The sequence below is a fragment of the Corvus hawaiiensis genome, chromosome 10 (assembly GCF_020740725.1).
Source record: "Corvus hawaiiensis isolate bCorHaw1 chromosome 10, bCorHaw1.pri.cur, whole genome shotgun sequence".
In the NCBI taxonomy this organism is placed as follows: domain Eukaryota; kingdom Metazoa; phylum Chordata; class Aves; order Passeriformes; family Corvidae; genus Corvus; species Corvus hawaiiensis.
Window position 1 is genome coordinate 4472363 of NC_063222.1, and position 27692 is coordinate 4500054.

The 27692-nt window shown below is 54.6% G+C and overlaps 1 protein-coding gene across 2 annotated transcripts; it reads left to right on the forward strand.

Annotated features, from left to right (window-relative positions):
- The first annotated feature begins 4103 nt into the window (after positions 1 to 4103).
- Positions 4104 to 27569, forward strand: IGF2BP2 (insulin like growth factor 2 mRNA binding protein 2). Of its 2 annotated transcripts, none has more exons than XM_048314197.1 (17): positions 4104 to 4415; positions 4895 to 4955; positions 14465 to 14513; positions 14846 to 14897; positions 15381 to 15444; positions 16804 to 17076; positions 20757 to 20891; positions 21043 to 21165; positions 21737 to 21872; positions 22044 to 22172; positions 22914 to 22937; positions 23511 to 23579; positions 24325 to 24441; positions 24707 to 24781; positions 25005 to 25136; positions 25416 to 25529; positions 26019 to 27569. In XM_048314197.1, the coding sequence occupies exons 1-17, from the start codon at positions 4226 to 4228 to the stop codon at positions 26112 to 26114; spliced, it is 1839 nt and encodes a 612-aa protein (XP_048170154.1). In that variant the 5' UTR covers positions 4104 to 4225; the 3' UTR covers positions 26115 to 27569. The 2 variants fall into 2 exon arrangements, with proteins under 2 accessions (XP_048170154.1, XP_048170155.1); XM_048314198.1 differs by having other exon boundaries at positions 22917 to 22937.
- The last annotated feature ends 123 nt before the right edge of the window (positions 27570 to 27692 follow it).

A 27692-nucleotide genomic window follows, 5' to 3' on the forward strand; every position in this document is an offset into this window, starting at 1 on the left:
GTGGTGTGCTGGAACCCCCAGCTGCCTGGCCTGGTGCTGGGGCAGCAGTGAGGCAGGAATTACCCATGGGAGTGGGGAGCATACCCTGACCCCCAGCATGGATCCCACTAGGGCAGTGAGGAATTCTCCACCAAAGCAGCATCTGCTGGCTGGATGTGGCAGGCTGTGCCCTTTCCTGACCCGCTTTCCCGTCAGCAGAGGACAAATAAAAACTTTGGAAGCACATGGGGGGGAAAAAGGAAACCGGGAGCTGTTTGTGCCGCTGGTCTCTCCCCACATGTGCAGGTGCAATTTCCTCTGGGGCAGTTTGGGTCTCTCTCTGTATAGGAGATGCTCCTGTCCCTGCAGCATCTCCTGGGTTTCCCTGGGCACGAGGAGGGGCCCTAGAGGGATTGTGGAGCTCGGAGCTGCACAGTATCGGGGCAGTATCAGTTCGGTACATCCAGGCACAGTAGCTCTCTGCTCTTCATGGAATTCCATGAGCTTCTTTGGAGCGCAGAGAAGCTGATCCTTTCAATTTTCTGCTTGGACCCTCCTTAGTGCCCATCTCTGGCAGCTGCCCTTTGCTCCACACTTGGTTCCCAGAGATCCATAGCATTGACGTCACCTTGGGAGAGTCAGCAAAACTTGGAGCCTGTTGGGAAGGAGCTACTGGTGCCTGTCCACCGTTCCCATCGTTAATGTCTCGCTCGTGCTCGGCCCCAGTGCAGGTGTAATTAACACAGGCACTAATTTAATTATCCAGCCATGCCAGTGCCTCCACCTTGGCATTTCCAACTGTTACAGGCTTGGAAGCTTCCGAAACCTAATTTTCACTCATGTCGCAGCAAAGGGTGAGCAAAACGATTGAAACCAAATGGTGAATTATTTTCTCAGCTCTGCTCTTCCTGAGGGATAATCCCACCTCCCAAGGTGGGCTGCTTCCATGCCAGCTCTTCCCTCACCTCCTTAGTAGCTGCACCATTCTCTCTCTGGGAGGTTTCTAAAAGCCACAACCCACATTTCAGACGGTTCATCACCACCATATGAGGGACATTTGGGATCTGCCCAGCCTGGAGCTGCCTCGTGCCTTGCTCAGAGTGGTGAGGGGCAGGTGGGATCTGCTCCAGCAGCATGTCCCAATCCCACTCTGCTGCATCATGGCACAGAGTCACCTCTGCCACACGCTCGGGAGAACAAAGGAGAACAGACAGAGTCCTTTCGTGAAGGAAATGGGTTCATTTTTAGGACAGGGTTTGTTTTGGCACCACCTCCCCTGTGCAGTCTGCACCCAGAGGTGGGTCCCCATGGAGCAAGGAGCAGCTGTGTTCCCACCTTGTTCCCAATCCCGACAGTGCAGGGGTGGGATGAAGCTCTGCTGAGATTCTCTGCATGGTGAATAGTGAAAAATATCCTTAAGGATTCAGGGAAAACTTGCAGGGCCGAGAGGTGAGGCAGGTTCCTCCTTTTCCCACTGGATTACTGCAACTTCCTGGGGTAACTTCTGGACCCTCCACACCCATGCTGGCTCAAGGCAGGATCCTCCCTCCCCCTGCTGTCCCTTCTCTGTCCTGTTCCCGACACCCTCTGGGGATGTGGGATCCAAGGAGAGATCCCAACACAGGTGCTCCAGCCTGCTCCATTAGCAGGAGCCCAAACAGTGCCCTGAGTGCAAGTCCCAGTAACACCAGTCTGCCAGAACAGGGCGATGAAACCTCGTGGATCTCAACTGCCTGCTCCAAGACAGGCTTACCAAAGGCTCGGGACAAAATGGAGCTGTGGGCCAGGCTGTTTGTCCTGAGCTTGCAGGAGACTCAGGAACCTCCCCCAGGCCGGCACCAACGTGGATTTGGTAGTCCCAGATGTTTGCCCAACCTCCTCCCAAAACCTCCAGCTGAGGAGCAGCATCTCCTCCTCTATCCAATCAACCAAACACTCCGTTTTTTTCCTAGTTTGTCCTGTTTTTTCAAGGCAGCCCTTCGCACACAGCAGGTTATCCTGTCCTTTTCCAGACTAAACAAACTCTCCTTCAACCTCTCATGGCCTTTTGCTCATTTTATCACCCCTGCTGCCGCATTCCAGACTCATTCCATGCCAGCATCTCTTTCCAGGGAGGAATGATCTTGCCTACAAGGCTGCCCTTGGAAGATGTTTTCCCTTTCCTGCTGGATCGTGCACCAGTTTTAGGACCATTTTTTCCGTGTGGTTGCTGCCTCTCCAGCTGTTTTGTACCAGTGCTCTGAAATCTTCCTCCCCAAAGCACAGACTTCCCTTGAGCATCACATCTGGACCAAGACAGATCCACCAAAACTGGGAAACAGTATCAGCTCTGTAGGGCTGGGAAAGCTTCTGCAGAAGTTTGTTGAGCACTTTCTGCAAAGCCAAAAATCAGGGGCAGGAGGGATGAGCTCATGCAGGTAACTGCAGGAGACTCCTCTATTACATCCAGCTCTGTCAGAAGACTGGATTGGGGAGCAGTAAATGAGTATTGCATCCCATGGGCACTAATTAATCCCAAAATCTCGTGTTTCTCCCACTGCTTCCCAGTTGCAGCGACCTCACACAATGAACCAGCAGCTCCCTGCCCCATTCCTGTCGATAGCTCATCCCTGAGGAGGCAGGAATGACCTGAACAAGGGGAAGATCTTTAAAAAAGACTTTATCAACCCGTTTCAGCCTAAAATCACCCCAAAAAATGTGCTGGGGATGGAGGAGTTGTGAGCACTGGTGACAAATGACAGCCGGGCAGGAGCCATGCTGAAAGCAAAGCCGGAGAAATCGGAGGAGAAGGATTCTTCTGGCTTTGCATCATCGCAACCCAACCACATCTATTTTTGCTGTAGGCATGGCATCGAGCACCCGTCACCGCTATTCCTACTCCATCCATCTCCGTATGCCAGGGAAGACTGGCAGTGGGATGGAGCAGCAGGGGGAGCGGCGGTTGAAGTGTCCTTAATTGCCTTAAAATCTGGGGAATTCAGATTACTGCCCTTCACCCCCCCAAGCACAGGAAGGGACGCCTGGCCCTGGACACAACGCTCTGTTCCACTTGTTGCCCAACCAGCCAGGATTATTCTGCAGCTTATTTCAGTCTCCAGTCGTATCCTGGATGCGCTTCTGTGAGGATTAGGCTTTTATTCTCAAAAGGAGAGAGAAAAATGTCACTTAACCTGCAGGCAGGTGGTGACACCAGCTCCTGGTGACCTGAGGACACCCTTCAGCAGAGCCCCAGAGGCTGCAGGAGCCTTCTACCAGCGGGCTGAGACCGTGCACAGCTCGTGGCTGGAGTGTCCAGCACCGGCTTGGCTTCTCCTGGAGCCCTTCTGACAATGGGATCACACGCAGTGATGGCTGGTTGGATCTGGGTTGGGAAGGGTTTGTGCACTCTTGTTTTCCAAAAAAAGCATTGTAAAACATGTATTATTTATATTATTTATCATGTTTATTTATTTCTTCGTTTTAATGGTATTAATTAAATAATTACGTAAATAAATATATAGGTAGAAACAATTATTTCTCATTTATTTCTTTACTTTGGTTCCTGAGAGGAACGGTTTTCCTCTCCCTGAAGGAATTCCTGAATTCCTGTGGTGGATTCTGGGGCAGAGTTTGGGGATGGCTGGGGTCGTGGTAATGAGATCAGGGGTGATGGGTGCAGTGGGTTCCAGGGCAGAGTAGGGTTTGGGGGTGCTGGGCTGTGGTGGTTTCCAGGGCAAAGAGGTTGGAATGATGGGGGGGTGGTGGGTTCAGGACAGAGGGAGGGGTTGGGGGTGATGGGGTACGGTGGGCTGCAGGCCAGAGGGCTCGGGGGTGCGGGGAAATGGAGGTACCGGGGTTCAGTGCGCTCCAGGGCAGAGCGGTTGGAAGTGCTGGGTGCGGTGGGTGCCGAGGCGGGGAAGGGATCGGGGTGCTGGGTGCGGGGGGTTCCAGGACAGAGGGATCGGGGTGCTGGGTGCGGTGGGGCGGGGGCGCTGGGCTGCAGTGGGTTCCCGTACAGAAGGGCGGGGGGCACAGGGCCGGTGCCCCCCCGGCCCATCCCGTCCCCACGGGGGTCTGGCGGCTCCACCTGCCCCCCCGCGGGGCGGCCCCGGGGCCGGGCCGGGCCGGGCTCCGCCCGCTGCTGTCGGAGGCTCCGCCGGGCCGGGGCCGGTGGCGCAGAGCGGGACCCTCCCGAGCCCGCGTTCGTCCCGCTCCCGGGAGGGGAGGAGCCGGGGGGGCTCCCGGGGAGGAGCCCGGGGGGCTCCCGATGAGGCGCCGGAGGATGAACCAGCTGTACATCGGCAACCTCAGCCCCGCCGCCACCGCCCAGGACCTCCGGCAGCTCTTCGGGGAGCGGCAGCTGCCCCTGCCCGGCCAGGTCCTCCTCAAGTCCGGCTACGCCTTCGTGGACTACCCGGACCAAAACTGGGCCATCCGGGCCATCGAGACCCTCTCGGGTGAGCGACCCCCCCCCCCGCGCCCCCCGCATCCCCACCGCGACCCCCTCATCCCCTCCCCCCCGACGCCCCCTCCCCGGGCATCCCCCAGTCCCCCCTTCCCTCCCTCCTCTCCCTCCTTCCCTCCCTCCTCCCGCCCCGGCTCTTCCCAACCTCGCCTCTATTTTTCGCTGATTTTTTTCTCCGATTTTATTGGGAGCCCCCGGGGCGCGGCGCCCCCCGGCCCGCCGGCCCGCCGCCCCCCGCCGCCCCCCGGGGACCCGATTACGAGGTGCCCAACCCCAACTCCCCGGGGGCGCCGAGCGGGGGGGACCGGGGGCCCGGGGGGGGGGCGGGGGGCGCGGGGACAGCCCGGGGGTGCCGGGGGGGTGGGATACGATGGGATCCCATGGGGTGGGATCAGGTGGGCCGGGATTTGTCGGGGGGATGCTGCCCTGCCCCATCCCGGGGGGATGCTGAGCGCCCCGCTGTCTCCGCAGGGAAAGTGGAGCTGCACGGCAAAGTGATGGAAGTGGATTATTCCGTGCCCAAAAAGCTCAGGTAACCCCGCGCCGTCACCCCCAGACTGCCCCCCGATCCCTGTGTCCATCGCAGCGGGACGGGGGGCGCGCCGGGCGCTCCGGGAGCGGGGATGCGGGGGATGGGGGGGGCGGCGGAGCCCCGTCGGTTTTACTTTCGCTCCGGAGCGCAGCGCGGGGGGGAGGGGGGGAAGGAGCTGCCGGCCCACGGCCGCGTTCCCACGGGCGGGCACCCCCGTGATGCCTCCCCACCCCACGGTGCCCACCGCTCCCGGGTTAAACAGCCGCTTATTTAGCAGGAAAACACGAAAAAAAAACCCCTTTCCCCTCACTTTCCGCGGCGTGGACGGAGGTTTTTCCCAGCAGCGCAGCCACCCGCACCCTTAGGGATGTTATTTTTAGTCGGCAATTCATCAATTTCCCCTCTCCAAACACCTCATCCCCCCTTTTATCCAGCCGGAGAACCCCCAACCCCGAAGCATTTTCCACTTAATGCATCGCGGCGAGCGCGCCCTCTCATTTCCATCAGGTGCCCGAGGCTGGCCTGATGAGCACACGCGTTCCACAGGGAAAACAAACCCCGCGACCGTGTGGCGTAGCCTCATCCCGAGGTTTATTCCCCCCCCCCCCCCCCCGTCATGTGTCGGGATAAAAGAGGGGAAAACAAAAATAAATAACCCCATCGTCTGCTCCGGGCGGGTAATTCGGGGCCGCTTGGCGCGGAGGCTTGGCCTGGGCTGGGAGGTGGGGTACGGATTTGGCCCGGGATTGCTGCTGGGGTATTAATTTGGAAATGACGGGGGGGTTGGAAATGCTGTTGTGTAATTGAGGCTTACGGGGGGGGAATGGCTCGTGCCCGGCATCACGTGTGCCGGAGTGGGATTTCGTCTTCGGCAGGGATCGCACACTCCCTTACCTTCAAAAATCCATCCAAACGAGCTGTCCAGAAATACCCAGGTGTGACATTTCGAAGCTAAACCTCTTCAGCAGCCTCGGGTTGGGCTGCCGGGGACTTTGGAAGAGGGATGGAGCCAGAAATTGGGAGTTTGGGGCCGTAGTACAGAGCCAGGGCTCGACCTTTACCATGTAGCAGGGGATGTAAACAAGGAATTCATCTTTAAATTCTCCCGTCGGGGCTGGGGTGCTCCTGCTTTTCCTCCCAAGTTTTATAATTAGAAAAAAAGCCATTTAACCAGCCCAGAAATAAATACTGATTTATTTTACATCACTCTGTGTTCAGCTGGCTCCAAGTTTTCTATTCCCAAGTTTCTTCCGATTATCGAGATCTAATTTAAGCTGATATCTTTTTATGCCCAGCTCAAGAAATCTACCCTGCTTTATATTAATATCCCCAGTCTGGGGGGCTGTGCCCTGACTCAGTAAATTATAGATTTTATTTTTGTAATGTGATTTTCGGCAGGGAACGGAGACTCACGTGGTTGTGTTTATATCCCCCCCCTCCTTTAAATTTGTAGAAAATCCAATTTTTATGGTCGTGGTTGAGTCCTGGAGAGACGCTGGGATTTCAGAGAGTGAAATGGTAAAAATCTCCCTGTGACTGAAATGAATTTGGGGGTTATTGGGGTTGGGGAACCCGAGCTGCGTTGGCTCTCACCCCTGGGCATTCCTGCGTCACGGGGATGTGAGGAGGTGCCGATGCCCAGCGCTTCCCTCCGTGCCCGACTTCACCTGGAATGCTTAATTTTTATATTAAAATCTAGCACAGATCTGGGTTATCAATATATTTATATACCTATAAATACATTTGGATAAGGAGCGGGCTGGAAAACCCCTGGGACATCTGGCCACAGGAAGGAGGGAAGGGAATTCCTCGAGGGGAGGTGCTGGCAGAGGGGATGTTTCTGTTTCTCCGAAGGCAGGAATTAGATGTGACAGCGGTGGGAAGGAGCCTGAATCCTGCCCAGTCCATCCATTCACCTCCCACAAGTTTAAAACCAGCTCTTCTGCTGCCATCCCGATGATCTGGGCTCCTGCAGGAGGGATCCAACAGCCTCACAGTTGTTTTTTTCCCCTTGTATATGTTGGATTGTGCCTCGGGGAATTAAAGAAAAAAAAAAACCACTTTATTTTTTAATCAACATTTTCTATTTTTAAGTTTTTTTTAAATTGATTTTAAACTCAGCAGGAGCAGGGAATACTTTTATTTGCTTGAAGCAGTCCCACTCCACAAGTATTTTGCTCTTGGAGCGTGGCCGTGGGGGAAGCAGCAGCATCTTCCCCCTTAAAGATTGGTTGTATATCCCTACAATCGTTAAAAATCGTGTTAATGGAAAAGAAAGAAAAGAAAGAACATACAAAGATAGATAAAAAGAAAGAGCATTTAAAAAAAAAAATCAGGATTGGTTGTGAAAAATGAGAAGTAAAACTCGGCTACCCCAGTGCTGACTGTTATACAAGAATTGGATAAAAATGAGGAGTTTGAAAAGTAGCAGATCTCCAGTTATTGTCCTCAAACCAGTCCCGTTTTGGGGGTTCTGGTTGGGAAGGTGCCTTTTAATTTCTGTTTCTGCCGTCATTGTCAGAAATGTGAAAGGAAAGCACGTGGGAGATGGGAAGAGCAGGGAGAGGAGCCTGGAAATCACTGTGATGTGAAATGATTATCTAGAAATATCTCATTGTGTGTCAAACTCGGGTGGTTTTGCCCCAGAGGAAGGTGGCAGGAGGGGGAGTGGTGCCAGTGCCTGCCCGAGGGGCTTTGCTGGGGGTCATTTTATGGCATTTCCTCCCGTTTCAAAAAGAATTACCCTTAAATAATTCTCTTTTGAGCATCAACTCAATTCTCATTTCTTCGTGGTTTTGCTTTATTGATTATTTACTTATTTCCCTGTGTTTTTCAACCCATAAATGCTGGTGATGTTAAGGCTGGGGATAAACATCCAGGCCCTTTGTTCTTCCTCTGGGCACCCCATCTTTGCTTTCCTTATCAATAATTGCCTGTCGTTAGTGAGATGCTTAATTAGGAGAGAGGAGTTCCCGTGCACACCAGTTGCTTTGGCAGGAAAAGCCCCTGGAACCTCCCCAGGTGTGTCTGGAAATGCACACGGGGAGCAGAATATTGAATTTGGGGTGCTAAAAGTGGGGCTGCTCTCAGTCCTAGTCCTGTATCCTTAAAGAGAGATAGTTTGAAACTTTTAGCGTCTTACAAATTGATACAAATTAATAATGTATGGTGGTGTGTTTCAAGTATTTGGTAGCTTTTATGTAGATACAAATAAAAGATATTACCTGTATAAAAACAGTATATAAAAGCTACTTTATATATATATTTATATGCATAAAAATATACTCCTAATACATATTTTTATATGAGATATATGGACCAGATGAGCTCTAAAGGTCCCTTCCAACCCAAACTCTTCTATGATTCTATATTTATGTAAGTTGATATGAAACATTTATAAAAATATATTCGATTACATAAAATGCACAAAATATTCCTATATAACATTTTATAAGACGTATTTCTATACAAAAAAGAGACTTTATATATATATATATATTTATGTATAGACATACATATGAAGTTGCCAGGGCAATGCTGGTCACATCCAGGATGGGAAACCCCCCTCCTGCTGCCCACTGGATGTGTGCCCAGTGTCCCAGAGGTCTGGGATGTTCCCAATGGAGCTGGCCAAGAGAATCCCCTTGGAGTTGATCCTTTCCCAGACTCCAGTGCTGGCTCTGACGAGGGGTGACGCTGGTGCTCGTTTCTATTTTATTTTATTTTATTTTATTTTATTTTATTTTATTTTATTCTATTCTATTCTATTCTATTCTATTCTGTTCTATTTTATTATCTGTTTGCAGGTGTGGGTGAACTGGGAGTTGGTGGTGTTTGAGTTTTGGTTTTCTTTAGTTTCCTTTCCACTTGGGTCTTTGCTTCCATGAATTTTCTGTCCTTTCTTTCCCCCCGTTTCTTTTCCTCAATTTCCTTTCCCTGCTTTCTTTTGCCCCCTTCTTTTTCCTCCCATTCTTTCCCCCCTTCTTTTCCACCTTTTTTCTTCTTTTCCCCCATTCTTTTCTTCCCCTTTCTTCTTCCCCTTTTCTTTCCTTTTTTTCTCCCCGTCTTCTTTCTCCCCTTTCTTTTCCCCTTTTTTCCCCTTTTCTTTTCCCCTCTTCTTTCCCCCCTTCGTTTTCCCTCCTTTCCCCCTTTCCCCCACCTTCCTTTCCTTCTTCTTTTTTCCCTTATCTTTTTCCCCCTTTCCTTCTTTTTTTCCCCTTTTTTCTTTTCCCTTTTCCCTCCTTTATTCCCCATCTCTTCTTTTCCCCCTTCTTTTTCCCTCCCTTCCCCTTTCCCCCCCACCTTTCCTGTCTTCTTTTTTCCTTTCTTTTTTCCCCTTTCCTTCTTTTTTTCCCCTTTTTTCTTTCCCCCCCACCTTTCCTGTCTTCTTTTTTCCTTTCTTTTTTCTCCTTTCCTTCTTTTTTTCCCCTTTTTTCTTTTCCCTTTCCCCCCCTTTTCTCCCCCTTCTTTTTCCCTCCCTTCCCCCTTTACCCCCACCTTTCCCATCTTCTTTTTTCCCTTCTTTTTTCCCCTTTCCTTCTTTTCCCCCTTCTTTCTTTTTTCTTTCCCCTTCTTTCTTCCCCCCTCCTTTCTTTCCCCCCACCCCTCCCATTTATGTTTTCCCCTCTTTTTTCCCCTCTCCTTTTTTTTCCCCCCTCCTTTTTTTTACCACCTTCTTTCCCCACTCCTCTTCCCTCTTTTGTTTTCCCCCCTTCATCTGCCGGGGCGGTGACAGATGGGCCGCGATTCCCGATTCCCGTCCGTCCCTATTGTTGATCCATCGCAGCTCCGGGGGCTGGAGCGCTCCGGTGCCTCGGCAGGACGAGGCCGGGGGGGCTTTACCAACGAGGAATTTTAATTCCTTAAGAGCGTCAGGGCAAAGCCCCCAGGCTGGGAGGGGAACTGGAGCAGCAGCGGCCTCCACGCTCCTGGCAACTGGTGGAAACTGGAGCAGTTCTTTAATGCTCATCCAGCGCTCACAGAGCTGCTGCTCCGCAGGATCTGCTGCTGGGTGGGCTTGAGTGACAGCAAAACTCCTCCAGGACAACGCCAGGAGACCCAGAAAATAGATATAATAATGAGCAATCACAAATCCAACAGCCACTTCCTTCCCTGCCCGGTCAGGGGACTGTGGCTGGCTCAGGCTCCGAGCTGCTGGGTCTGGAAAATTCAGCTGGGACAGAGTTTGGTCCCTGCCTGATGATGGGAATCATTTTTTTGTAGATGTTTCCTTGCCTGGGACAAACATTTCATAAAGCAGGCAGAGCCCCCACTGGGTTTTCAGCATGTTTTCCCTTTGCTTTTTTCCCTAGTTCTCTTGAAAACTGATTTTTATGGAAAACAGGAGGTGGCAGAGAGTGTTTTCTCTGCCCTCAGTGCTGATCCGAGGTGGAAGGTGATAAAATCCCTTAAGCTTTATTATAGTAAGATATTACAAAGCTTGAGTAGGAAAAAAATCCATGTTTTTTAGGGCAGAGAGTGGTGAAGCCATCCTTTGTATTCCATTATATTAATTATATACCATTATATATTATTTTTCTTTATTATTGTTTGGTATTACTGTATAGTATTATATTGCTATATTATTTTTTTGAGGTTTTTTAATTATATTTCAGGGCTATTTAAGCCAGCTTGCTTCTGGTTCCCAAATTCTTGTGGGAGACAAAGCCCCTCTGGAGCTTCCCCTTGACTAAGGGGTGGTTGGGTGATCCGTGGGGCCAGCAGGGAAGATCCAGGGATCCATTGTGGATGTTGGGCAGGGAGCTGCTGGCATTTCACACCTTCATGTTGTTTTCCTTCTCGTCCTTCTGTGTCCCTGGATTTCAAGAGGGTTGTTACCTACTGTTTCCCTGGAAGCTACAGGAGGGCAGGAAGCCAGGCTGGAAAAAGTGGGGGGATGTGCCAAAACCCCCTCAATCCTCCTGATTCTGGGGAATAAGCCCTAAGTTTTAAGGCTTTTCTGTTTTACTGCCTGGTTTCAGCAAGCGCAGGTAGCAGGCACGTGGCAGCGGGGATGCTGGCAGGCGTGGATGGCTGGGGGCTTTTCCATCCCCTTTCCCTGCAGGATTGTGATGTCAGCCCTGTGATTCTGCTCTAATGGATGCCTGAAATGACACACAGCTCCGTCCTGGATTATTTCATGAGCCCACTTTACCTCCTCACTCACTGCTTGATCCTCCCTGTGCTGCCGGCAGCTCCCGGTACCCAAACCCCAGCTCTGGGGTGGAAGAGATGCTTCCTCCTCGAGCTGCTGGTGAGCAGGACCACTTTGGGATCAATTTAGAAGGGGAAAAAAGCAGGTGAACCTGGTTTCTTTAGCCCTTGAAGCTGGTGAGGCAGCGAGGTGGGTGTGTGGAGGTAGGGAAGAGCCAGAGGGATGCAACTCTCTGGGTTATCCGAGGGCACTCGCTACAGCAGAGCCAGTTGCATCACACACTTGAGTGTTTTTCTCCCAGCTGGTTATTAGGATTTCTTTTATTTTTTAAATCCCCACCAGTCTGCTGCAAAACAGGGTGGGTGAAACGTGGCTGCTGTGCCCTCATGAGCTCCTGTGCCGGCGTTTTGTGTGTGCCCTGGAGTCAATCCCTGGGGTTTGGGAGAGCGAGGAAAATGAAACTAGAGTCAGAATCAGAATAAAAATCAAAATAAAGGGATTTTCTGCCTCAAAGTTGCCCCCGGGAGTGGTGTTGGTGAAGAATGGCCCATTCCCCAGCCCTGGGAATAACACATCCATCCGTCCTGGCTCTGGATGTACATGCCTGACTCCATCAGTGATGGCTGTGTGTGGTCCAGCACTGCTTCCACCAGGTGTGCGATTCCAAGAGCCATAAACACACCCAATAGGAATAATAACCTTATTTTAAATGCTGAGTGGTGATGCTGAGCTGCTGGGAATGCTGCCCGTGGGAGCTGAAGCTTGAGTGCCCTTCGGGTGTCTTTAGATGCCCTGCACCAGTTTGGACGGACGCTGGAAGTGGGAATATGCCGCAGTGTCCCATTGGGAAGTGGGGTTATGTGGCACCTCGCTTGTGATCCTTCTGTTTGGGTGTTCTGGGAGGTGGGCCAGGAGGGGTGAGGCAGCACCTTGGGAGACCAGGGCTGCTGTGATATCTCCCCTGGCATCTGCCTTGGCAGAGGAGTAGGGAAATTATGGCCCTGGAGCAATCCAATTCCAGGCAGGGCTTTTCCAGGAGTGGCAAAGGGACCGTGTCCAGCCGTTGTGCTGGTTCCTTTTGGATGTGCCCCTTCCAAACGCCATGTGTCCCCTGGGCTCCTGGGCTTTGGTGACAGGTGGGCTGAGCCAAATGAGCCCCAAAAGGAGAGCGGCTCCTCCGTGGTCCAGCCTGGGGCATCCCGATGATTCCCACACTGGGAGAGGAGGATGGCTGCAGGGATGCTTTGGCTTGGAGCTGAGCAGTGGCACCTTGGGATGAAGGTTGGTTTGGGTCTGGGAGGTGGTGGGAGCGACTGGGCAGCGTGTCTGGCTCTCTCTGGTGGTTTGAGACTCGCAGGGATTTGTTCAGGCACTCCGGCCTCACTGTGTGGCACCCATCATCCCAGGAGTGGGATGTGTCTCTTGGAGCTGGCAGGAGCGGTCTCCTGGGAGCTGAGTATCCCGGCAGGACCTGGGCATCTTAAAATAGCCCCTCTGGGAAATGCTGGTGGGTTTTAAAAATGAAACATATCCCATTTTCTGGAGTGGTCCCTGTGGAATGTTTGTACTGGGAACAGCGTCGGCCACGGACGGGTGACAAGGGCAGGAGAAGGGCTCAGGCTGTTGGTGGACAGAGCAGGATCACCACTGCCAGGATCTCCCTTGGGCTGGCTCCTCCTTCCTGCCGTGGGTGGTCATGGCTGGGGGTGGGGTAGGACAAACCCTGCTCCTTCCCTCACAGGGATTCTGGGATTCCCAGCTGGGAAATCCCTGGTGGCAGCTGGGGACAGGAGCCTTTTCCTGAGCACGCCTGCTCAGCTGGATCCCAGCGCAGGGTTTGTTGTCCCACTGACCATCCCTGGCTGAGCAGCCCCAGGAGATACCAGGCTCCCTGGTGGTCTCACCTGCTTGCCCATGGTCCTTCTCATGGGATGAGCTGTGGGGTTTGTCTTGCCCTCACAAACCAGATTTCAAAAACCATCCTTTTCCCTGCCTTTTCCTCGCTGGCCCCAGTGTCTGGCCCCAAACTACCTGAGGAACTCTTTATCTGCCAAAATTGTTGGCAGGGGCTCAGGGTTTGTGAGAGCATGAGTTGTGAGAGCAAGGACCAGAGCTGGAAGGTCTTGTTTCCCAGCAGCTGAAGATTGTTGGTGGGATCAGGTTGTCGATGTCTTCTTCCACCTCCTCCTGCCTCCTTGTCCTGCGGGATTTGGCCCAAGGCTCCTGGGTGTTGGTGGCCATCAGCTGGGACTGCTTCTGCGTTCCCGTGGAACTCCCAGGCTGGTGGGACCTGTGCTTCCAAGCATCCTCCTTGAACTCATCCCAGGGAAAAGGAAAGCTTCACAAAACCAGCTTCCAGCTGCTGATCAGCTCCTGAAACCTGGCTCTGTGTGTGGGCATGGGGAAACTTGGTCAGGAAAGCCATCCCTGGTGCTGGGAGGGGTGGTCCAGCTGTGCTCTGCTCAGAGCGTTGGAGCTGGGCTAGGTGAGAACATAGGACAGTGCTGTGCTTGGAGCTGACTGGCTCCAGGCAGGCTTGGGAATGCTGATCTGGGTGGCTCGTGGATGAGCTCATGGCTTGGCTAGATCCTGCATGGACGGGGCTCTCACTGCCCAAGCACATCTCACAGCCAGGCTGGGGGGATGTTTGGGGGCTGCTGCCCTTGGCAGTGCTTCCTGTGCAGCCACAGCCAGGTGGGGAATGAAGCCATGGCCAGGTTAGGAATGCAGCCACAGTTTGGGAATGCAAGCATGCCGACACTGGGAATGAAACCATGTCCAGGTTGGGAATGGCACCACAACCAGGCTGGGAGTGAGCCATGGCCAGGCTGTCATGTGAGTTTGGAAGTGCCACTGGACAAGCTTGGGTGTGTTGGCCATCTCCAAGCTGGGGCCTCCAAGGATATTTATTTGGGTTTCCCCAAGGAAAGCAGCCCCATGTTGCTGGGAAGTGGTGGGCCTCAGCTGGATGTACTTTTGGAGAGCTCCCCTCAAGGTAGATCAGGGCAGGCCATGGTGGGGCTGGGGGTCCCGTTCCCAGCCCCGAGCAGCGTGGGCAGGGCTGTCCACGCATCCTGGTGTGGTCATGACTCTGCAGAGGCTCTTTTCAGGAGGTTTCCTTGGAAACCTGACAGCCAGCATGAGGAGGGAGCGTTCCAGAGAGAGCTTCAGTGCCTGTGGTGACCAGGGCAAAGCTGGGAGAAATGACTTTCCCTGGGGATGAGCTGCCCTGGCTCAGCGTGGGAAAGTGGGATGCTTTGGAAAGCTGTCAACAGCTGCTGTCTGATTCCCAGAGAGGCTTTTCCCTCCGCCCTGAGGTGCCTGCAGACCCTAACCCAGGGCTTTGTCTTTGCAGGAGCAGGAAGATCCAGATCCGAAACATCCCCCCCCACCTACAGTGGGAGGTAAGAAGTGGCTGATCCCAGAAACGTCCCGTTCATCTCCGCCTCAGGCAGCGTGAGCTGTGCTGCTGGAGCACGTGGTCTGCACATGGGCCACCCTGTAACTTCCCAGTAACCTCAGGAGGGAGCATGAACTGGGCTCCAGCTCCTGCCTGCTTGTGGGTAGCAGAGCTGTGGGCCAGCTTTGAGCGGTGGGCCAGCTTTGGGATGATGGGATGCAGGTGGGTGGAGGCACTGGAGTGGTTGGGTGGTGCTGGACGGTGTTTGTGGGTGGAGTGGGCTCTTGCCCTGCCTGCTTGGGGCCTCACCTGCCCGGTTTGCTGCTCTGTCCCCAGGTGCTGGATGGCCTCTTGGCTCAGTACGGCACGGTGGAGAACGTAGAGCAAGGTAAGATGGTCCAGCGTGGTCCTCATCCCTGCAAAATTCCCAGCGCTGCTCCCCAGCTCTGCCCAGGCTACAGGAAGCTCACTGGGATGAAACCTGATTATCCCAGTAGCACTGGTCTGAAATGGGTTTCCCTTTGAACACAAACCCTGCTGGTGGAGGTGGGGCTACCTGTCCAGTGGTGCGATGTCTTGGGCCACCCATCCTTCATCCCTGGGAATGCTCCTGGTCCCTGAAAAATGGAAAAAACTATTATCCCTGCAAGCAAAAATGAGCTGAGTGTAGCTTGGGATCCACTGGTGGGTCAGGGATGTCCAGCCTTGCATCCTGCTTGGATCCAGCCCAGTCCTGCAGTGCCCAGGCGTGCCATGGGACAGGCATCTCCCTCCCCCCATCCCAGCTGTAGCCCCCTCCGGAGCGTGTCGGGAGCAGCCGTGACACCTCTCCCATCCCTGCTCCAACTCTTCCTTCTCTTGCTCCCCGCAGTGAACACAGACACAGAAACTGCCGTTGTCAACGTGACCTACGCCACGAAGGAAGAGGCAAAAGTGTGAGTGGGGTTTGTTTGGCTTTGCCCGTAATTTCACACCACGCCAGCTTTCCCAAGGAATCCCAGCTATTTTCCAGGCTTCTCTAAGCTGTCCCACCACTGGGCTGTCTTCTGCCTTCTCCCCTGGCATGGGAGATGGGGTAATACAAATCAGGGGTTATTTCAGAAGGGGAAGGGTCATTCCAAGCAAAAGGTTTTATTCCAGGCTTGTAGAGACGTCAGCCCTGTGCTGGAGACCAGCCCTAGGAGCAAATATTGAGCTTATTATTATTATTAGCGGCCAGGGTGTTTTTGATATGATCAAGAGTAGATCCCAGGCCCCGGAGAGCTTTTGTGAGTCCATTTGTTGATGGACATTCCACCAGCTTCCCATCTGAGTTGACCCCTCATGGCATTGGGTAAGTGAGGACAGAGATGGGGACAGTGATCTGCTGGTCCAGGAGGGCAGAGGAGAGTCCTTCTTGTGCGTCCAGCCTCAGCTGGGTGTGCTGTGGACCACAGATAAACATGACATGAGTGTCTTAGAATCATGGAGTCCCCTGAGCTGGAAGGGACCCACAATGATCACTGAGTCCAAATCCTGGTCCTGCACAGGACAGCCCCAAAAATCCCACCGTGGTCTTGGCATGTGTGGCAATAAAGGAACACTAAGAGTTTCCCCAACACAGCAGTGCTCAATGCTTTGGGATAAGAGGCCTTTTTGAACTCAGGAAAGGGATGATGAAGCTGCAGAAGTCCTCAGAGGACGTGGGGTTCAGGCTTGGCAAGGAGCTGCTTGTGATCTGTCAGTAGCCAAAGTGGGATGTGGGAAAGCTGCAGCTGGCACCGGCGTGGCCGGACATCGCTGCTGAGCAGGGGCTTGGGGAGTGAAGAGTCCCAGTGCTCCCTCCCAGCCTCATCCAGCCAGGAAGGGAGTTGGGGTTCCCAACAGAGGGGGCACCACGTGCTGCATCCTTCTCCCTGGAGCAGCGGTGGTGGCTGGGAGCTGCCCTTGTCACCTTTCCATGTCCAAAAAACCTGTGAGACCATTCCCATGCTGTGTGGTAGCTTCTGGCAAGGACTTTGCCCTGGTGCAGGGGCAGGTCCCTGAGCTGCTGTCCCACCTCTGCTGGCAGGAGAAGTCATGTGCCAGCTTTGGCATGACCCATGTGGAAGGGGACGATGTCCCGCCAGGTTATGGGGCTTGCTCCTCATGGGAAACCTGTGGGGCTCTGGCTTCCCATGGCCACCTTCTCCAGACTGGGGAGGGAGGAAGACACAGGTTGGGAAGGGCCCATGTTCTACGTGTGGTGGGGGTACTGGAGAGGACCCCATCCCCGGGAGCCCCCTCACCACCGCCCGCATCTCCCTGCCTTGCAGAGCAATAGAGAAGCTGAACGACCACCAGTTTGAGAACTATTCTTTCAAGATTTCCTACATCCCGGATGAAGAGGTGAGCTCCCCTCCGCCCCCTCAGCGATCCCGCCGCGGGGGCCACTCTTCCAGGGAGCGGGGCTCCTCCCCGGGGGGCTCCTCGCAGCCCAAACAGCTCGATTTCCCACTGCGGATGCTGGTGCCCACGCAGTTTGTTGGTGCGATCATAGGAAAGGAGGGCTTGACCATAAAGAACCTTACTAAGCAAACCCAGTCCAAGTAAGTACTTCCAATGGTTTTGTTTCCTTCTGTAGGGTGCTGTAGGTCCCAGCTCGGGTTCTCCCTGCACTGGGGGCTTTGGAGTGCCAGCCACTGCTGATTTCTTGGGGTGCAGCCTTCAGGGGGTGGTGGCAGAGCTCAGGTCCTAAACCATTCCTGCTGGCCAGGGTGGCCTGGGTGCGGCAAGAGGGGGATGCACACTGGAAAAGGCCTGGGATGAGTTCCTAAAGCCTCATGAGAACAGCTGGGGGTGAGGCTTTAGGGAGAAATGGCAAGTTTGGGGATAAAATCCTAAAGGGGAATCCTCGGTGCAGTGGTCTTTGTCCTTGGGATTTGCTCATTCTGCAGCATCCCATATGGGCTAGAGCTGTTGAGGGGAGAGGGATGCTGTGGGAGCCCTGCCACGAGAAGGATGGCTTTTGTAACTGTTTGAAGCCTTTTTCAGCTATTAACGTGTTTATTTTTGAACTAAAAAAAGGAAAAAAACCAAAAAGTGGGATTGTCGTGCCAAAGTTTTCCATGTTTCTCATGTTGCTGTTCTCCTGATCTCACTGCTCATTCTCTGCATGGTTTTCCTGCATGGTTTGTTCCTGCCCAGGTGTGTTTGTGTTTAACCCAAAGCTGTCTTCTCCTGTGCTCATCATCCTGAACCTGGTGATCCCATGGGATGTAGGACTCCTGTCCCAGAGCATCCTAGTTCTCAGAGGAGATTTTAGAGGCAAATCTTTGGTAGTAGTGTGGCTGGAGGTAGAAAGATGGGCCAAACCCTGGCACTGGGTTGGCAGGAAGAGGTTTGTACGGAAAGGGGGCAGAGGAGTAGGGAGAGGAGCTCTTGGAGCCCAGCTTGCCCCAGGGCGTGGCCACCTGGTAGCCATGAGCAGATCCTGGTTGGCCGCAAGCTCTTCTTCTCCAGGTGAGTCCTGGTGGGAGATGAGCAGCAGGTGTAGCTGCATCCTCACCACCCTAAGCCTGGCAAGGAAGGTGGGAAGGTGCTGGTTTCTCCCAACCACGAAGCCAAACGCTGTTGCTTGGAGCAGTTTCTGCCACTGAATTGTCCCTCCTTGTGGACGAAGACCCGGTGCCGTGGAGGAAGGCCGTGCTCAGTGCTCTCCCCTGCCCTACACATAGTGGGGCACTACCTCTGCTCAGGTTTGGGCGAAGGGGACCTCAAGAATCCGTCCCAGGCAGCCACAGGAGCCCCTGTCCTTCAGCTTGGGTGTTATCTCACACTCCATCCCTGCCCGGGCCACCCTCATCCACCGGTGTGATGATCCGAGGGTGACATCCTGTTGCCCGGTCCCTGCTCCTCCCCAGAGCAACACTGGGTTCTGGATTCCTCTGGTCACGTTGGATTTCATCCCTAGTTCCACACAGAGAGATCCCAGAGATGCTTCTGAGCCCCGCGGAGCGAAACTGTCCCCAGGCTGAGCCATCTTCTTCTTGAAGAAGCCCAGACCAAGACCCCAGCCCACCAGGTGACCTTCCACAGCCCTTGGAACTCCATGAGGAGAGGATCATGGCTACCCAGCAGCCATGGGACTGCGATAACCCTACAGGCACACTGTATTGTCCACCTGGAGAGGGCTGTGCCTCGTGGCAGCCATTCCCTGACGCGTTCCCAGCACCCCGTGAGGTCTCTTGGAGGCTTTTCCTGCTGCACCATAGGCAAACCTTGTCCCCCCATCCCTGGTCATCCCTCCCGGCAGCACCTGGTGATGGGGTGAGGGTGCTGAAGGTCCCTTCTCCATCCTCCTGTTGGAATGGAGCAGTTCAGCAGTGGCACTGGGATGTGCTGGGAAGTCCAGAGCTCTCTCTTCTCCAGCTCTCTGGGGGGGTACGTGCCTCCTTCCTTCTTCTCTCTGGCGAGTGAGCTCGTGCCCACACATCCAGACGTGGGATGGGTTGGTCAGCCAGGAACCTGTCTTGTGCCCCTCTCTAAGGCTTGTCCAAGGTCCTCATCACCTCAGTGCCTCCATCCAGGCCTTTCGTGGCGCTTGGTCCCTCTCTGGCATGACGGCTCTGCTGTGTCCTCATCTCCACCAGCCTCAGCTGCTCATGCGTCCAAGGAGCTGCGTGGCTCCCATCTATGGGGTTTGTTGGGATTCCTCATTGATTCCCCCTACCTTGGGAGCACCAGCCTGGTCTGTCGTCGCCTCACGTGGCCATCATGACGTGTTCACCCTGCCCCCGGCGAAGGGGTGGCAGCAAGTGTCCCTGTACCTGCTGGGAACGGATCCTCCAGGCCAACCTGAGGGAGCACCTCAGAGGGCGTCACTCAGCACACGGCTGGGTCACCACGGGCTGTCGACATGGCCAGAGGGTGCCAGTGTTTCCATCATCGCTTTGCATGGTCCACTCAGCACCAGTCTCCTGCCTGAACAGCTCCAACTGAAGCCACGGGAGATCTGCAGAGACGGAGCCTACGAAGGGAATCGTGCTCTGTCTTCGCTCCCTGCTCAGTGCTTGGATGGAACCACTCTGGGGCCCCTTTGGAGCGGGTGGGGTTGGCTCTGCCCTTTTCTCGGGGAAGGCTCACCCAGCTGCTCCCCTTCCACTGTCCTCCGTGTTCCAACGTGCTGGTTCTTGAGCTCCTGGAAGAGTTGACCTGTGCAAACCCACCGGGACCCCGCAGCGTCCCAGTGTGGCACTGTGTGGTGACTCTGCCCTGCAGCCCTTGGCCTGGCACATGCAGCAGCACCCTGGATGATCCCGGTCGGGACGGGACGTCGGAGACATGGCCAGAGGGCACCCACCGTGTCGGAGCTGAGCGCCGGCAGCATTCTGGAGTGGCTGAGCTGCCACTACCACACCTGCTCGGAAGATCTGGCCCTGGCTGCAGCAGTGACAGGGACACCAAGGTGGTGGCCGATGGCAGGATGGCCGCACAGCATCACCCTCCGGTGGGAAGAGCGCACAGACTCGTGCGGAGAAGACGGAAAGGTTCTTCCCCCTGTTGTCCAAGGCGCGTGGTTGAGGTGCGGGAGTCTCCTACCCTGCTTTCCTCTCTCCCTCTCTCTCAGGGCTTTGCCAGGTACGGTTGAGCGTGAGGAGCGAGCTGGAGGCCGTGCCTCCTCCCGCCATGAGCTGAGGGAGGACCAGAGGAGTAGAGCACGGTCCCTGCCGGTGCGCACGGGAGCCTTCTGGTCTCCCCTGGAAGGGCGTGAGTACCAGCGCTGTTGTTGCCGGGTGCCTCCGTGTCGTGACAGACGCTGCCCATGGGTAAGTGCTCTCTGTCCCGAAGGACGTGGTCGCTGGACAGCCTCGGGTGTTCTGCAGAGAGAGGCAGAGGTCGGAAGGGACCTCTGGAGGCCTCTAATCCGGTCTCCTGCTCCAAGCGGGACTGGCATCAGAGATGATAGACCAGGTTGCTCAGGGCTTTGTCCAGTTGAGGATTTGTTCTGCCCCCTTGATGCATTGGTTGATGTTGTGACACCCCTCAGCTTCCAGGACCTTGGGTCCTACAGGCGAACGCGGCCCAAATCTGATCCAAACCACCCGAAACCAAACACTGCCTGGGCTTGTGTGAGCCGGGTGATGGTAGATGCACCTGAGACCCAGGTTCACCCCAAAGCTTGAGCAAGTGTTGAAATGAGTTTTTCTCAGCTCCTGAGCTCTCAAAACCCTCTGTGTGACACCAGACCCATCTCAGGGGCTCCTCTCTGCTGGTTGTTTCGCCGCAGGGTTGACATCCATCGGAAGGAGAACGCCGGCGCTGCCGAGAAGCCCATCACCATCCACGCCACGCCGGAGGGGTGCTCGGAAGCGTGTCGCATGATCCTGGATATCATGCAGAAGGAGGCTGACGAAACTAAATCGTGAGTGCTCCTGGCTCAGCCAAAAGCGTGGTGGGAAATGGTGGTGGTGGTCCTTCTTTCCACCACATCCTTAGTACCTGTGGCTGGAAATTTCTATTTCCTGCCTGGCTGAACCTTTAGATTTTTTTTTTTTTTTTTAATTCTATTTTAGAGCAGAAGAGATTCCCTTGAAAATCCTGGCACACAACAGCCTGGTGGGGAGGTTGATTGGCAAGGAGGGCCGCAACCTCAAGAAGATTGAGCAGGACACGGGCACAAAGATCACCATCTCCCCGTAAGTTCTTGTCACAGGACCAGGGGCAGTGGCTTCCCACTGCCAGAGGGCAGCGTTAGATGGGATATTGGGAAGAAATTCTTCCTTTTGAGAGTAGTGAGGCCCTGGCACAGGGTGCCCAGAGAAGCTGTGGCTGCCCGTGGATCCCTGGCAGTGTCCAAGGCCAGGTTGGAAAGGGCTTGGAGCCTCCTGGGCTAGTGGAAGGTGTCCCTGTCCATGGCAGGGGCTGGAACTGGATGCGCTTTCACGTCCTTTCCAACCCAAACCATTCCATGATGCCATGATGAAATGATTCCGTGAAATCCTGGCGAACACCAGGCCACCCCATTCCATCCAACATGGTACAAGCAGTGCTGGAGCCAAAAAACAGAGCAGCTGTGTCCTCCCGTGTGCATTCCCCATCCCGGGTGGATGTTCCTCATCCCACGTGGATGGTGGTGGCAGGCAGAGGGCATGTGGTTCTCACATGGTCTCGGGGGGGAACCCTCAGCTGTGATTTGAGTTTTTCTGGGGTTTTTCTTGACTTGAAGAAGGAGTGTAACCGTGTCTCTGGATTTTTCCCATGGGGCAGTTTGCAGGATTTGACCATCTACAACCCTGAGCGCACCATCACGGTGAAGGGCAGCATGGAGGCCTGCTCCAACGCCGAGGTGGAGATCATGAAGAAGCTGCGCGAGGCCTACGAGAACGACGTGGTGGCCGTCAATGTAAGCTCAGCCCTGCCACCAGGGCCGCTCTCGCTGCAGGTGGCCAGATGAGAACTCAGAGTGGAGGTCAATGTGTTACAACAAGGGTTGGGCCTCGCTCATCACATCCACACTGTTGAGAAGCCCAGGACTCCACCTTTCACACCTTTCTCCGTGTCTTTCCTTTCCCAGCAACAGGCCAACCTGATCCCAGGACTGAACCTCAGCGCTTTGGGCATCTTCTCCACAGGGCTGTCCATGCTCCCGTCCACCCCAGGGGCCCGAGGGGCTGCAGCTGCCACCCCGTACCACCCCTTTGCAGTAAGTGTGAGATGTTCCTGGTGTCTGGAGTGTCCTGCCAGAGCTGTTGGGTTTGGGTGGACACCGTAGCTGTAGGAGCCACCTCATGGGGAGCTCTGACTCTCAGCCATTTGGGGAGAATGCTCATCACAGCAGCAAAGTGGAGAGGACAGGGAATGGAGGTGGCTTGTCCCTGCTTGAAGATCAGCTGCATCCCTGTGTTGTGCTGAGCTGGGTTTCACCAGTGTTTAAGGACCGGCTGTGTCCCAAGGGTGCTGCTCTCTGAAGAGAGCATGGAAAAGCCATGTAGGTGGTCTTCAGTCCTGACCCCAAGCCCACCACTGGGTTGTGATGGTATGGAGTGGGTTGTGCCCTGTGGGTCTGGTCTTGGTGGCCACCAGAGCCCCCTCGTGTGGCCACAGGGCGTGCAGGGGACAAGCAGCCGCCCTGTGCATCCACTGCCATCAGTGGATCCCTGCCCTCGCATCCAGGGGTCTGTGCTCGTGGGGAGCCAACCTTCACCCCGCCTCACAGGGGAGGGTTCTCCTCCTTCTTGGGGTGCTGAAACCTGGGCAAGGATGTTCACAACCCCTGAGGTGACAGTGGGCAGGGATGGTGCCGTGCCAGGAGAACAGGATGGCCAAGGTGCTGATGGAGATGGTCCATCCCAGGTGCTGTGGGCTGTCTCCGTTAGTCCCTAAATAATTTATTCCGAGCTGTGGGTTAATTTACCTGTGCTGTTTTCTTTCCCTGGAATGTCAGCAGCAGAGCGGGCGGAGGAGGACGGTGAGTGCCAGGAAGGATGTGGGGGGGATGTGCTGGCTCTGGGGGGCTCCAGGAGGGTTGGTTGGTCACTCTCAGCCTGTGGAGGGGAGGATGCTGTGCCTGTATCCACAGCCTTTGGGAGACAGCTGTAAGAATTATTTATGGGTGTGATGGAGAGGAGCAGGACAGGTCTCCTGAAGCGCCTTTTTTGCTGTGGGGTCCTTCACCCCAAAGCTTTGTGTGGCCTTTTTCAAGCGCCCCTGGTGAGGTGAGAAGGGGACCTTTTTTCTGATACAACCGTTAGCAGTATGCAGCCGAAAAAATGCAGTGGGGAGGGACTGGGCTTAACTGGGAGCTCCCACCCCCATCCCAGCCTCGTGCTGTGCCACAGGCGCAGGATCCGGGCTGCAGCTCATCCTTGGATGTGCCTGGAGTCTCCTGGGGGTATTCAGGAGATGAGGGGTGGTCACTGTGTCCTTGTGTCGCTCATGCTGGTGACACACTCCCCATGTCGGGGTGGGGGTAGCTGGGAAGGGGCTGGCACCTTGAGGACGTCATTGATGTCACTGACCCTCATTTTCTCTCCCACCACAGGGCTCCTCAGCCTATCTGTCAGGTCTGTACGGAGCCCCCCCAGCCGGCGCCTTCCCCCATCAGCACCCCGTAAGTTTCCCTTCCCCAACAGTGCCCTGGCACCTCCTGCCATGAGGTCTTCCTTGGGCACGTTGTAGGAGGGCAGGCAAAAAGCAGAGAGTGCGTGCCAGGACCACAACCCGGCCCAACTTAACCCAACCCAACCCAATTTAACCCAGTTTAACCCAACCCCACCAAACCCAACTTAACCCAATTTAACCCAACCCAATTTAACCCAACCCAACCAAACCCAACCCAACCAAACCCAACTTAACCCAGTTTAACCCAACCCAACCAAACCCAACTTAACCCAGTTTAACCCAACCCAACTTAACCCAACCCAACTTAACCCAACCCAACTTAACCCAACCAAACTCAACCCAACCCAACTTAACCCAACCCAATTTAACCCAACCCAACTGAACCAAACCTAACTTAACCCAACCTGACCCAACCCAACTTAACCCAACTTAACCCAACCCAACTTAACCCAACCAAACTCAACCCAACCCAACTTAACCCAACCCAACCCAACTTAACCCAACCCAACTTAGCCCAACCAAACTCAACCCAACCCAACTTAACCCAACCCAACTTAACCCAACCCAATTTAACCCAACCCAACCAAACCCAACCCAACCCAACTTAACCCAACCCAACCAAACCGAACCCAACCCTGCCCACCACCTCTTCAAACCTGGAATGCTGGCAGAGGGAAGCGACCCCCTGATCCAGCTGTTCCCCTGACCCTCTGGCTCTTCCGTGCCCTTTCCAGCTGCCAGAGCAGGAGGTCGTGAACTTGTTCATCCCAACACAGGCGGTGGGGGCCATCATCGGGAAGAAGGGGCAGCACATCAAGCAGCTGGCACGGTTTGCTGGTGCCTCCATCAAGGTGAGCAGGACTGCAGGGCTGGGCCAGGGCTTTGTGCCTCAGTTTCCCCTTCCCACTGCTGAGGGCAGAGAAGGGAGCCCTTGGTGAATAGTTTTGCTCCCCAAATTAGTAGAAACCCAGTCCTGCAGCATCCTGATTGTCACCGCTGCTTGGGCAGGGGCGTGTCTCTGCATGGGAGGTGTCCCTGCATGGGGGCACATCTCACACAGGGAAGGTCTTGCCTGAGGAAGGGTCACACTCACACTCCTTCCTCATCCCTCCGCAGATCGCCCCGGCAGAAGGTCCAGACGCCAGCGAGCGCATGGTGATCATCACGGGGCCACCTGAGGCTCAGTTCAAGGTGCGGTGGCCACGGGGTGGGGGCTGGCTTGGGGACATGGGCAGGGGCAAGGTGAGAGCATCCCTTTGGTCCCCACCATCCCAGGGGGGGCTTCTCAGCTTGAGTACCACGGTTCTGGTGCTGCCAGACATTGGCACATCATTGCCTGTGGGAGTGAAGGGCCCAGCAGGCCACCTCCAGGACACTGCCCACCACCTTTATGTCCCTTTTGTCCTCTCTCCAGGCCCAGGGACGAATATTTGGGAAGCTGAAAGAGGAAAACTTCTTTAACCCGAAAGAAGAAGTGAAGCTCGAAGCCCACATCAAGGTGCCTTCCTTCGCCGCCGGCCGCGTCATCGGCAAGGGTGGCAAGACGGTAGGTGGGGGTGTGGGGGCTCCCACCTGCCTTGGGAATGCAGAGCTGGACCTCCTCTATCTCCCATCACCTCTGTCCCAGTGCTCCGTGATATCAGTGATGTCTCGGTCCCAGCCCCATGTCCTGGGGGATGGCTTGGGATGGCAACCATCCCAAGGGGGAGAGGGTGTGAGCCACAGCAGCCTGGTGCCACGTGCTGGCTCAGAGCTGGGGTGGCACCAGCAGTGGAGGATTTTGGCTCTTCCGCAGCAAAACCTGAATCTCTGTCGTTTGCTCCAGGTGAACGAACTGCAGAACTTAACGAGCGCAGAAGTCATTGTGCCGCGAGACCAAACCCCGGACAAGAATGAGGAGGTCGTCGTCAAAATCATTGGGCATTTCTTTGCCAGTCAGGTAAGGTTTGGCCATGGCTCTCCCAACATCCCCAGTTTAAGGAGAGCTGCCAAGCACAGCGTTCCCTGAGTGGCTCTGAGTGGTTTCTGTGCACCCAGGATGCACTGAAGGGGTTTTTGCCTGCATTCAAATTAAAGATTGGCTCGATTTAGCCAAAATCTGTGCCTGGGATGCAGGGTGGGAATTGGCTCCTGCATCCCAGCTGGGTGCATGTACCAGGCTGGGTTTCTGATTGCAGGAGGGTGGTGACACCCCAAAACCGAGGCTCTTGAGTGATGGAAGAACAAGTCAAGCCTTTGCTTTAGCACATCCTCATTTCTCACAGAATCACTTCTGTGCTTGCCCTGGGGTTAAAAGCTGGAGGGTCGTGATGCTGTTGCAGGGGGCTGACACTGCTTGGGCTGGGCTCGGCTCTGGTGTGGCTGGTGGTGTGGGGAGGGAGCCCAGCCTCTGGTGGCCTCCCCAACCCCCGTTTCTTGCCTTGCTCAGACTGCCCAGCGCAAGATCAGGGAAATCGTGCAGCAGGTGAAGCAGCAGGAGCACAAACACGCTCAGGGAGCCGCGGCCTCGCAGCACAGCAAGTGAGGCTCCCGCCAGCACTGCCCGACGAATGTAACCCCCCGCCAGCGCCGGACCCCAGCAGGTCAGGGGACAAACCAAAGACCCCCGAGCCCTCCTGCAGCCAGGCTGTGCAGAACCGGGGCACGGGGGGCTCTCTCCATCCCGCAGCTTCCGCCTTACTCCATCGCCGCCCCGCTGCTCCCCCGTCAGTTGGACTAACACAGGCAGAGAGAGGTGGTTTTTATTTCGGAATTCTCCCCCAACCCTGCCCCTTCCACCCAGGAGGAGCTCGCCCGGCCTGGGGGGCCACGGCGCAAGGCGCTCGTTAATTTAGAATTAATATATCGATAACGAAACTAACGCCGATTTTTAAGTTTTGTAAGATTTTATTTTTTAACTCACTTTTTAAAAAATTTTTGGGGGAGGGGGCTGTTTGTTTTTAGTAAAAGCAGGCTTTTCTAGAGGTTGAATGGCAGGAGCTGGTCCATTGGTTCTCTAATGCACCGTAGAGCAGAGCTGTCGGATCGCCAGCAGGGAAAAAAAAGTATTAAAAAACTGTTAAAAAGCGATTTCTGAAGGGCTTTGAGAAGAGCAGGGCCTGTAGGAGCCAAGAAGATTCCTCTTGTAGGAATTGTTCCTCTCTTTCACACCCCCTTTCCTCTTTGCTTTGGACTCCAAAAGTGGGGTTTGCATCCGTTCTGTCCCCCCTTTCTGTCTGTCTGTCCTCTCTCCATCACTGCCCAGCTCTGGAAAATGATGGGCAGCACCAGCCCTGCCCGCTTTGGGCTGGGATCTTTGGGGAAAGATCCCTGTTGAAGGGAGAGGAGGGGGAAATGGGTGAAAAAAATGGATTTCCAAGAGGTTGTCAGCCCAGGGCTGGAAAACCCAACCAGCAAAATTGGCTTCAAATGAAAAATAACCCAAATAACTGCCCCTGACACACACACACACAAAAAACTACCTCAGGTTTTCGTACCTCAGCACCTTGTGCTTGTGTTGCCCTTTTAGAGATTTTTGTACGCCTTGTAAAACTGATAGTTGGAGCATTTTTTTATTTTTGTAATAAAAAAAAAAACGAGTTGGAAAAATGATCTCGACCAAGTCAGCTGCGAGGTGGAAGAAGGAAACCATCCCCCGTGTCCCAGAGCTCTTCCGTAGTCTCCTGCAAGCCGAGAGCCAGTGGCTGTTCCTTTGGAGAAAGCTTAAAAAATGGTTAAAAAGCAGGAAAAAAAAAAAAAAAAAAAAAAGGGAAAAAATAAAAAAAGCCAAACACACACACAAAAAAAAGGGTTTAAGGAAATCAAAGTGCCGGATGGAAGCGGTGAAAGCCGATGGGCAAGAGCAGGGAGAGGAGCTGAGGTGCCGGTGCCAGCGCCGCTGCCCTGGGCTGCGAATCCGTGTTTTCCTCTACTGCAAAGTGTTCTGTGAAAACCAACCCGAGACACCGAGAACAAAGAGAAATATATCCAGCTAACCAGAGCCTGAGCCTGCTCTCCGTTGCCTTCTTTGGGGTCCCGTGCGCTGGTCACGGCTGGCAGTTCCTCCCTGCTGCCGGGGAGGGAAGGGCTGGATGGGGGGGAATTTGGGGTGGGGGAGGGTCAT

Bases quoted from the DNA above. Each gene is read 5' to 3' on its own strand.
- IGF2BP2 (XM_048314197.1), top strand. From the start codon at position 4,226: ATGAGGCGCCGGAGGATGAACCAGCTGTACATCGGCAACCTCAGCCCC. The intron at 4,416-4,894 runs GTGAGCGACCCC...CTGTCTCCGCAG, and splicing joins GGCCATCGAGACCCTCTCGG to GGAAAGTGGAGCTGCACGGC. The intron at 15,445-16,803 runs GTGAGTGGGGTT...CCTGCCTTGCAG, and splicing joins ACGAAGGAAGAGGCAAAAGT to AGCAATAGAGAAGCTGAACG.